We start from the raw sequence: 11975 nt of genomic DNA on the forward strand, positions 1-11975 counted from the left end.
TATTAAAAATGTATAAACATTACATATTCGAATGTGTTTTCAATCATGATTTACGTCATCGTCACGTATTATTAAAATTAAGATGTTTGTTTTGGAACATGGACTTAGTAATATATTACGCGTAAATATAATAATACCTATGTTGTCTTCATTATGATTGTATATGGTTTTGTAAATTAATTATATTTTAAACACTCTTGCTCAGTGACTTGTTATTAAGCTATTTATTTACTAGTGTTAATTAGCCAGTATCCGAAGACAAATGTGAATTAGGTTTAAAGTTGTAGTTTTAGCAATTGAATACAAGAAAAGGCATTTAACTAAACACATGTCTTCGTTTAATTTAAGTTTTGAATAATCTATTTATTCAAATAGTTTTTAAAGTAAACAGTATTTTATGTTTTAAAATATCATAGAAGTTTGAAATGAATATTTTATAAATAAATGTGTTTCAACCGTAACTTAAATTGGTTTATTTTAAATGGATAATTTGAAAATGAATATGAATTTATTAGCCTTTAAAACAACATGTTGGAAATTATATATTGCGGTCTGTTTTTTTAAAACACATCGTCAGTGGTTTACATTGGTTTATTTTACTGTCCAAGTTTTGCGGTTAAATAACGTGTTCTCCTCAAAATTCACTGACATTCTTACTCGATAGGCGTCCAAAAATGGAGATGATTGGATATTTGCTACGCCACCCCATTAACAATGGAGCAAGCAAATTGCACTCTGTTCACCGAGCGACGGCAAAAGAAGTAGGGGTCGTCCACAGTTGAGTAGCAAGGAAAAGGACCCATTCGAAGGAATTAGAAGAGGCCTATGACAAAAGCAGGAAACTCTTGTGACTCTACTTTTAGGAATAAAAGGGAATTGTGATCATTTTGTTCTAGTCGATTATTTCTTCTTTTCGTCAGGCTGATGTATAATCTGGCCCCAGAGTTTTTAAGATAATTACAGGCATCTGACGTGACTAAACATACCCTTGAAGAAAATTCAGAGGTGCCGGTTTCCTCACAATGTTTTCCTTCATAATTTGTAACTAGTTATAAATGCTTGGTGAATAATCTAATACGCATATGAATTTGCAAAGAATTCATCAACGAAAGCTAATATTACTAGTCTTGTGTTCTTTGTGGATGTGACTTACATATTTCTGCAACTCTTTGCGAAACAAGGATTGAATTCCTTCGTAGGACTTTTTTTGAACTTCTATCCAACACTCTAAAAATATGATTTCACACTTACATATAATTTCAAATAGATTCTTCCTTCCAAATAAGCCGCACTTTCCACTTTTTTCTAAAATATCCCGACAAAGATTACAGCTTCGTGTACCAGGTGACTACTTCCCTGTTTAATAGATTTCCTCATCACCGTACTTTCCCCTTCCGTTTCTTTATTATTATTTATGCAAATATTTTAGGAGGCCGTGTTTTGAATCATAATGTGTATTTTGAAGGTATCACGGGCAAACTTTTTATTTATTCCGCTAGGATTATATAAATATTGTCAGGTATGTTTTGTGTTGATTTCTTTTTCTGTCAGTACCAGTAACATGGTGTCCTTTACAATTTAATGATTATATTATGTTGTTTCATTTGTTTATCAAATCATAACACTACGTTCCGATTGAACTGTGAAAACCTAGTTAAATATATAAAATATAATTGAATAAATATGCCACGCTAAATTTTATTTAAAATATAAAAATTGAAATTGTATTAACCGTGACATCGTAATTGTATTAAATGCGTCAATTACATTAAATTTAATAACCAGCGTATAGATTTCAATTACTTAGGCTATATAAGTTATTTCATTTACTTATATTTCTACTTTGACTGGTTATCAGGCAAAAATGAGGTCGGCTATACAGTTTGCTGTTTTCCTGGTTGTGTTAGCGTATGCGAGTGGGTACGCTCCACAAATAGATCTGAGTAAAGCACCAGAATTGTTTGTCAAGTTTATAAAAGAGTATCGCAAGGTATACCAGAACCACTACGACCTTTTGGTCCACTATGAGAGTTTCAAGGAAGCTTTGAAAGAAATAAACAGACTGAACAGCTTATCCGGTGTAGGCGGACCCGTCTTTGGAATCAATAATTTTACTGACTATACCAAGGATGAAGGGAAATATATTTGGGGTTAAATCGGTAAGTTCTCATCATGTTTATTCTAATTTTGTTCTTAAATACGCTTTAAATTACTCAACCACCACAACGCAAGATACTTATAGAGCCTCGTTATAAAGTGAAATGTTTGAAAGTCAACAATTAATACAGGATTTTTTAAAGAAGAAAATTAAAATTGAAGTACTCTTTCTTTTAAAACTGTTAAATTGGGGGCTATGATATCGTAAATAGAATGACGTGTGAGTGAATAAATTCATTATGATTTAATACTAATTTTCAACAGTTTTATCTTTTTTCTACATTATTTTAAGTGTCATTAAATTCTACTAGACATAGAAAAGATAACTTCAGGCACTTTGTTATTGATTTGTGTATTAGCATATAAATCAGCGGTACATTATAAGTTCGACTAACTAAGCCTTCAAGCCCGGGTCAGGTGTTACGCAACTTTGATATTTACGAACAACGCGACAAAATTAACATTGCTGATGAAAGTTTTAACTAATAAAACTTAATCAATGTCAAAATTATACCAATATTCTGACTTAAATTACGCTTTCCATGAATTAATTTGCCTTTTAGTTGATCTTATTAGTTGGATTATTGAATTCTGTGATATGGAAACTTGTAAGGCGATTCAAAAGTTTCTATTGTCACAATTTTTATTTTTATTTTTCATTTTAAGGGAAAATACCTTCGATTGGTTAATTAAAACATTTGTCAAGTACTGCTAAAGCAGTAGGAAGTTAAAAAAAATCCTAGTGCCTGACAAAAAATTCTGAGCAAAAAATTAACCACCATTAAGATTAGTCTTCAAAATTTGTGACTCCGATTGGCTGCAAGGCCTACTGTTTTATGCTCTTACAGTAACGGCTACAAATAATAGTAATACATTTTTTTTGCAGGTAAAACAAATTGCCTCAGCAGAAAGTTAAATATTTGCATTGATCTATTTTTCTTTGAAATTAATATGCTAGTAAAATAATAGAGCTAATATCCTGAAAAAAAAATAACTTTTAAATCACTTAGTTAATTTTTAAAATCAACAGGACTTTTGGATCACAGTAGCTACCTACTTATAAATAATCATACTTACATAGGTACGAATCACCGTATTGTTTTACAATCGAAAATAAAATGCAAAATGGCTGTTTAAAAATTTGTTTTATTTCATTTTTTTTTTCTGCTTTCATGGCAAACTAATTTGCCTATGGAAATTATTTTACTTTATAAACCTTTTATTTGTAGTCAAATTTCAGTCCTTGGACTTAAAATAATCTGAAACTCGAGACATTTTTGTAAATGAAAGCAAATACTAAAATAATAACATAATTCATTTATTAAATTTGGCCTGATAAATATTGAAATATCTTATCATAATATTATGCATAAATTTATCCTTTACTATGCATAAATACTATATTGTGATTTTAATATTCATTACATTAAAGTACCATACACAGTGTCTTACTTCTAAAATCGCCACTTTTACGTTTGAAGGCGTTATAATAACACATACTTACTTATTTTATCCCCACACTCTGATGCCGTATAACGACAAAATTTGCGCATTATGGTTTGTTTTATGTTTTAGTAGTGTTACCTGAAATTAGTCAGAACGAAAACTCTACATCAAAAAGAAAAAAAGTAAGACTTATTTAGTATACCTGTCCCTTTGTACGTAATAAAATCTTGTAATTTGAAAGACTTCCCAGTGTCTGATTGACGAGAAAAGTTACATGCTTATGTGTCACAACACTATATTTCTATAATAAGGAGCTGAGAGATCGAGCAAGACTGAAGGGTGTTCATAGGAGTTCGCTATAAAGATGATACAACCCCATCGAGTTCAGAATCGTTTGATTCGAATTGACGTGTACTTTCAAAAAGAAAGAAAAAAGTGAAGTGCATATACTAATGGTATTATTGTTTTTTAAGGCCGTTTTTTCATTAAGGAAACCATGGCAACGGGCTTAGATAAAAATGACTAAGCAATGTAACATTTCAATTAATTTCTTCTCTATATGTGAAGAGGCTTCATGTAATGAGATATTATTTGCACTAGTAATTATGGAGTTGTGCAACAAACTAAGTAAGTACACACATAAATAATTTCGTTCTGGCGTTAGATCAAAGCTGAATTACCTAATCAAGCCCCTCTTTGGTACCTACCTGAATAATTTCAAGAGTAAATCTAATTTATATCGGCTGATTAATCGTCTTAATTAATTAGGTACAGATACTCACACGATGATCAATATTCATAAATATTCTTTACTCAAATAAGTTCCAATTGTCAAAGAATTGATTTATTCGATATTTTTGTTTTCTGTTTTTCATCTGATTCACTTTTTCCATATTATGCTTGAATGCTTCAAAGTGCGTTACCACATCTAGAGCATTTAGGTATTCTTTTCTATAGCTGTCAACAAAGTCTTGGAATAGTTCAGGAGCTTGGTTCATATCGAATTGTGGGCTGTCTCTCTGAACACAAGTAGCCGCAACAAGTATAAGAACATAGTTATGTAAGGTGAAAAAATCCATTTTAATTGTTTGTTAGCCGCAGTTCTGTATAGAGAAGACTGCGAACTGACTATAGAATTTTATTAAAGGAAATTTGCTTAAGTCGTAGGCAATTAATTTTTGCGCATGTCGACGAAATTAATTTATTATACTATCGCGTTAAATATTAATTCGAATTATTTTCAACTACACGGATGGCCAAGTGGCGTAGGTCACCACGCTAAACAAACTGTGCGACTCGTGTCTCACGTTCGATCCCCGAGTATTACAATGTTTGATTCACGAATGCCAGCTCTGAGTCTGGGTGTCTTATTGCATAAGACTGATATGTTTGTGAAAACCCCACAAGTCATGTATTAATTTCTTAGCAGCTTACAAGAAGTATGCCGTGTCGTGCCGATCAATAAATACGTAAATAAAGATTTAAAAATGTTTCTGTTAAGAAAATCGGGCCAGTTATAGTGTGAGTTTGACTAGTGTAAACCGATACGGCAAATTATTTATTGCGGGAAACATAAATAACTTTTTAACAAAAAAAAAAAATCGTGTACATACAAATACGTTTTTTTATTTGCCTGCCATAGTAACCGGTCGTCATATGATGAGCCTGAATCATTTGGTCACGAAAAAAATTGAGGTCAAAAAATGAGACCTCCATATTTTAAGAATAATATCAAAGCATTTCTTCAGATATTTTAATATATATAGCTCGCGGTCCACTGCTGGACTAATGTATCCCCCCAATAGCGCCACAAAACACGGTAAATTAGATAATTAAGTTTTGCCGTCCTTGTTTTCACTAGCTACATAAAAAAACCCACCGCACGCTCTCAAGATCTACCATGAAATAAATACCTTGTAGAAATTAACCAGAACGAGATTATTTCTGAGTAGGTATTATTGATAAGTTTACAGCTATGGTTTACAGTATGTGTGAGGAAGTTAGTTGTTTCATTTTAGTATAAAAACTAACGTCAGATTTATAAATACCAAACATTAAACGGCTATCGTGCCAGATTTAATGCCATATTGAGGACCTTGGTCAAGTTTCAAACTCGTCGAGCATTTTAGGGTAAAATCCCTATCACTAATTTGCTGCTGTCTGTCCATTTATTTGTCATAAGGCTAGTTCTTGAAACATAATAGCTAGACATTTGGATTTTTAAAAGATGATATGTCGCTTTAATCACATAAAACTATGGGCTAAGCAACGCTACGTTGCAACAAAAAAAAAATACATAAGTATCTACTTACCGCTAAGCGTATTATTGAAACCTAGGTGGTGTTTAGCAAATTCTACAGGCGCAATATCAGCAAATTCATTTATATCAAATGTGGCTGACGAAGGTGTCTTACTCATACTGTTTAGCTTGTTTATTATCTTTAAATTGATCCTGAATGCTTCGTAATGAGTAACAATGTCATAGACGTCTTCATAATGTCTTTTATAGTCGGCAGCAAACTTTTTAAACAATTCAGGAGCTTTCTTCAGTTCGTATTGAGGGCCGTTGCCTGATACACAAGATGCCATCACCCAGAGCACACAGAGAAGTACGGTGCATTTTTCCATATCTCAATCCCGTGTTATTGATCAGTATGCAAAGCACTTAAAACTGAATCATTTAATGATTTATAAAGCACTTAAATATCATAGACAATCGATTCTTCTACCATGAAATATAATACTTGTGTGCAGGTGTAATTTACTGTAATGATGTTACATGGACAATGAGTGTGACAATTGAGTACCGCAATTTAATGACATTGCAAAGTAGTTCTAGTAGTAGTAGTTCTTTTTACTATTTTAAGGTGTCCGCTTAAAACAGATCGACTAAACTCTTCCTAAGTACCATACCAGAGAATGTGGATTTCAGGTGTTGCCAAAAATTGGAAACTTGTTCTCTTTTAATCATATCCTTTTTACCAAGTACATTCTATCGGGAAATGCTGGAAACTAATATAATGTTAACTTACATAGAAAAAGTTTGACTTAGTGTACTGCCCTCAGGAACGCCAAATTAAACTGTTGTTGGTCGTTGTCGTTTGAACCATTCAATAAAAACATTCTATATCATCCCCTCAAAAGCACATCATATCGTCTATTACTAATCGTAGGTTTCCCCAAACAAGGAAACTATTTTCCTGATTTTTCTCTAGTTGTATCGAATTTCCGATCCATTTGGTCTATGATTAAAAGAAAAATGCGGTTGTATCTGATCGCGCACACGCATGTGCACTACGATAATATGTCCTGCTCAGATGGCTGGTGCCTATTCGCCATACCTCACATCAGTCAGAAGATTATAGCTTCTTTTAATTATACATATTAATATTTTTGAAATATTTAATTTTGAAAGATACTTAGTTAATAGTCTACTTTTGATAGATTCAATTTTTTACTAATATTTTTCTGTCATTTGAATGTAATGACTTACTTGTACTTAGATACAAGTATTTTACTAAAGATTTTTATTGGTAAATTGGCGTGTAATCTATGATCTACTCACTTAGGTCCGTTGGTTAATCTGGTTTGTGCCTTCTACGTGATATTGTTGCAGCGAGAATAGTCGACTGACCCGGAAGCTACTGATTACTTTAGGTGCGCTAACAGATGTGGGAATACAAACGTAGCTGAGGTAATTACAAATGTTCAAGAAAACAACCGTTATGTTAATCAATTATGTAATTGAATAGATTATTTCAGTCAGGGATGTCGCTTATTATAGAAAATACATTAATAAAACATAGATCATGTTGGAATAAGTTACCAAAAAAAGTTTTTATCACATTTTTAAGTTATATTAGTGACTTAATCTTGAAAATGATAATAGTTTTATAGGATGGCAGATAATTTATTTAAATGCAGCAATCATTGTCAGATATTGTTTAGAGTTAGCCTAAGTAAGTCTAGGTATGAAAACTGTGATCATCCTATTTTAAAAGGCGATACTAGGTCCCTTGTATCTAGTTCTCGAAAAATCTTCAGAAATCATTTTAGTGTCCTCTTTAGAAAATGTAGTCAGTAAGTATCATAAGTAGTGTGCTGGATGGTACTACTACCGTCCCAGTTTCCTTCTTTTGTTCTTCGTAACGGTTTCTTAACGCTGAAAGGGTTTACAAAAAATAATATTAAGAAGTCAAAAACATAAGTGAAATGTTTGCGATAGTTATATAAAAATATTGAGTTGTGTTGTTTATAGATTGTATTTATTAGATCTTACCGAAACTATGAAAACGAGCGGATCATTAGGATCAAGAATTTTTTCCAGTTCTCCTTGTGTATAGTCAGCAAATTTATTGATACCAAACGTTATTGAGTCGCTCACTCTATTCGACAAGTTTATCATTTCCAAATTCTTCTTGAACGCTTCGTAATGAATTACCGCATCATAGGTATTTTGGTAGTTCCTATTATAGTCTCGTACAAACTTTTCAAATAGTTCAGGAGTTTTGCTCAGATCGTAGTGTGGCCCTTTTGCGTACACACAAGATGCCACAAATACAAGGACACAGATATGCAAGGCGCGTATTTCCATTTTTGCTAGCGTGCAGTTGTTTAGTTTAAAGAAGGCGGTAAACTGAAGGGGCAAACATACATTTTTATGGATACTTTTGTAAGCAATCGATTTGGTTCGCATTAAATACGGTACATTATATATTTAAAATAGGTATAATATTCTATTATACGGAAATTCGAATCGTGGTTACTTGTAAACAAATCAAAAAAGTATGAGTCTATTAACGTGCGTATCATGATTATCAAAGAAGTTAATAAGGAAATGGATCGAGAGTATTTCTCATTAATTTTATCCGGAAAACGAAAAAGTAGGGCACCTCCTAAAGCAACTTGAGGAATAGCGATATACTATGTTATAATTAACATTCTAGGTAGTAAATAAACAAATAGACAGTAATTCTTTACCATGATTTGATACTTTAAAGACGACACATAAAGCTAACTGTAAAGAATCGGTTGTGTGGTCGGACCATGGATGTGAAGCGGATTGTTTAATATGAAACCTTACGTACACGTGTCACGGAGCCAAGACCAAGCCAAACATATCGAAGCGTAAAATTATTATATTCATCATTATATTAACACACATATTTTAAACTTAATAATAGGCTGCAAGAGCATTCACACTCATTGTTTCAGAAATTCTTTAGTAAACGATACATTTTGTACATAATCAAGATTGCAATCGTCATAATTATGCACACACTCTGGCTAGCTTGACGAATTAGAAAAATATGAAAATACACGTAATTCATTTTATGTTGCATGTTGTAGTGACGTGTAGCACTGGGATATATACGGAATACTACGATTTAAATAAAGCGCCGCAGATTTTTAACAAATTTATGAAAGATTATGGAAAAGTTTATGAAGATATTTATGACTTGGTGTCGCACTACGAAGCTTTTGTACAGAATTTAATTTTAATTAATGAAGCAAACAGAAGCAATAAAGGTTCAAAGAAAATTTTTGTTAATGAATTCAGCGATTCTTTGCTTGATGGTTTACAAACTCTGATTATTGAACGAATGTAAGTACGAATTTCATTAATTGATTTGAAAAAAATATATATATTTTTTCAACACAAATGTGATATCGCATCAATCTTTATTTTTCCTTCTATTTAATTTAACAACTTTAAACGAATCTCAGCAAATTTTTGAATATTTTACAGGCACAGTGCCGCTCTTTTGCCCATATTTTGTTCCTTGAACAATTTTTAAAGCATTATTTATCTACATTATTACCGCAGTCTGTTAAAACTTATTGTGACACTGCTGAAATCTATTCTGACCTGTAAGCAATTTAAATCTATTCCGAAAAATGCACTAGTTGATACACGTGTTTTCTTCATTCCTACAATAGAAAAAGGGTATAATCCCATACATTTTGTTTCGAAATTTTGTTTCTTATTTGCCATTCGCGTAATAGAACAATCTCGCAAATCGAAAATTAGTTCATGTAAATTGATCCGTTTGTCTTATTCATAAATTGGTGTTACTAACAGCCGTTTCACACAATATGTTTCCGTTACCGTGGTCCGTTTTTTTTTAATGATGGCGTAGACAAGTGAAACGGACACTATTATTGAACTTGAGTTACCTTTAGGACGACTAATGGTGTAAAGAATGGTTATTTACAGGTAATTGGCATGATAAAGATAAGAAAATTAAATATGAGAATAGAACATTGACATTCCTGTTTACCTATGTACGACTTGTGAATTTTACTTAGTTTTTATATTTTTTTAATTAAATTTTGCGAAATATAATATGTAGAAGTTTTAAAAAAATACCTATATTTCAATGTAACGATGTTATTGATTAATTTTGAACAAATAATATTGCTTGTATAATTTTACAGCTAATCCTGATTAACTTTCGATTTGTTAATATCTAGTTTGAAGAACCAAGATCGAACAATAGCGTCTAACAAAAACAAGGATTTCCGTTCCATTTGGGATCGTACCAAATAGCTACTGACCTGAAGTTAGCTAGCAGTGGCGAATCAGCTGCAACTTCACTACAGTTTACTAAGGATTGGATGAGAAAAATACGATAAAACAATAATAAAAGTTTGTTCAAATGTCTTTTTATTATCACGACTACTCCCTATAGGGACATTCCGAAATTCACTGGCGTATGTATAACTGATAATATCGTTTCATGGTATGTTTGTGAGTTGTGTCATAGTTCAGAGCGTTTGTTGTTTAGTAGATGACTTCTATTCATAATTGAAACTAGGTAGGTATGTACATAATATTGACCGATTGTATAGGTTCTGCTGTCTATAGTGATACTTAATGATCTTGTTAATTAGTTGTTCAAGGTTAAATAAAGCCGAGTTTAAACGTTAGAAACTTAATGAAGACAAACGATTAAGCATCCGAGTTTTTATATAAATACGTATTCTTAATCGGAATTAACAAATACGGTTATACGGTATAATCATAGATGTTTGACTATAAACGAAAACTTATTTACAATATTGAGCTCAGAAAAAAAATACTAAGTTGAATAAAAATGGAATAGCAGGTAACACCACGGGGCACGATTGAACACAATCATATCATCCTGTTGTGGTCATAAGCGTCATCCTTGAGAACTATTTGCTCATACTGGGCGTATATAAGCGACGTTTATCGTTGAATGTCAACACAGCTTTACTACGAACAAAGGAACGAGTGTAATATCACGTAGAAATGCGTTTCGTTGGTGTCGTGTTGGTGTTTGCAGCGGTCGCAATGGCCAGCGCGTCCGATTCTCAGGGGAAGCGTCATTACGAAGTGAGTGACGCTCACAACCTCTTCGAAGAGTTTATAAAAACCCACAACAGACAGTACAAGGATGATGCCGACAGGGATGTTCACTTCAAAGCATTCGTCGCCAATTTGGAGAAGATAAACAAGCTGAACGAACAAAACCCAAGCGCGACCTACGGTATCAACAAATTCGCTGATTTCACTGAGGAGGACCGAAAACAAATGTTTGGACTGAACCGTAAGTAATTACGTAGTAATTTTGAAACTAATAAAATGTTAAAATAAAAAAGATATCACCAAATAAACACTTTAAATTTCCGTTTGTTTTTGATGGGTCACTCTTATCTCAAGTTATTTTGTTCCTATTATGAATCTTATGCCTACGTCCTAGAGTCGCAATTTAAATGTGTCATAACTTTATGTGAGAACAAAGACTAGTTTTATGGAATTATAGGAAACTACTTTAATGTTGCGTCACGCATTCATAACATTATGATTATAATAGAGTTAAACTGACATCATAGCATCACTTCACTGTTTGACATTTAGATTCTGTTTGTGTCACGGCCATTTTTGTTTTACGTTGCAAACTCGGAATCTTGCTTTTTGAGAAAAGGATTTAAGTAAAAAATAATACCTAGTAATTTATTCCGTCAATTGTTTGTTTGTAATGTGAAAGTTTTATATTTTTTTTTTATATAGTGTTAATATAATATTATGGACATTAGTTTCAATTTGTATTTCTCTTTTTCAGGGGCTAAGCAGTAAATTTATCAAAATGTAAATTAAGTATTCAGAAAAATTACAATTGGTTAATATAATTAAAATATTATTTTGTACATACTCATATGTCATAATAAAAAAACTTTAAGTAACCGTTATTGTTGTTTTTTTTTTATTAAACATGGTAAAGTTTATGATCATAAACGGGGCCGAAGTTAACGATACATCGAATTTAATTTTAGAATCTTATTTGGATTGAATTAATATGTAACATTGACATACCATCTTATTTAACGAATAAACTTCATGGAGC

General features: G+C 32.0%; 1 protein-coding gene across 1 annotated transcript; it reads left to right on the plus strand.

The window, feature by feature from the left end:
* The first annotated feature begins 10684 nt into the window (after positions 1-10684).
* LOC113491911 (cysteine proteinase 15A-like) lies at positions 10685-11718 on the plus strand. The gene is made up of 2 exons (XM_026869128.1): positions 10685-11177; positions 11694-11718. The coding sequence occupies exons 1-2, from the start codon at positions 10880-10882 to the stop codon at positions 11705-11707; spliced, it is 312 nt and encodes a 103-aa protein (XP_026724929.1). The 5' UTR covers positions 10685-10879; the 3' UTR covers positions 11708-11718.
* Positions 11719-11975: the final 257 nt, after the last annotated feature.

This window comes from Trichoplusia ni, chromosome 3, assembly GCF_003590095.1.
Source record: "Trichoplusia ni isolate ovarian cell line Hi5 chromosome 3, tn1, whole genome shotgun sequence".
Taxonomy (NCBI): domain Eukaryota; kingdom Metazoa; phylum Arthropoda; class Insecta; order Lepidoptera; family Noctuidae; genus Trichoplusia; species Trichoplusia ni.

Bases quoted from the DNA above. Each gene is read 5' to 3' on its own strand.
- LOC113491911 (XM_026869128.1), top strand. From the start codon at position 10,880: ATGCGTTTCGTTGGTGTCGTGTTGGTGTTTGCAGCGGTCGCAATGGCC.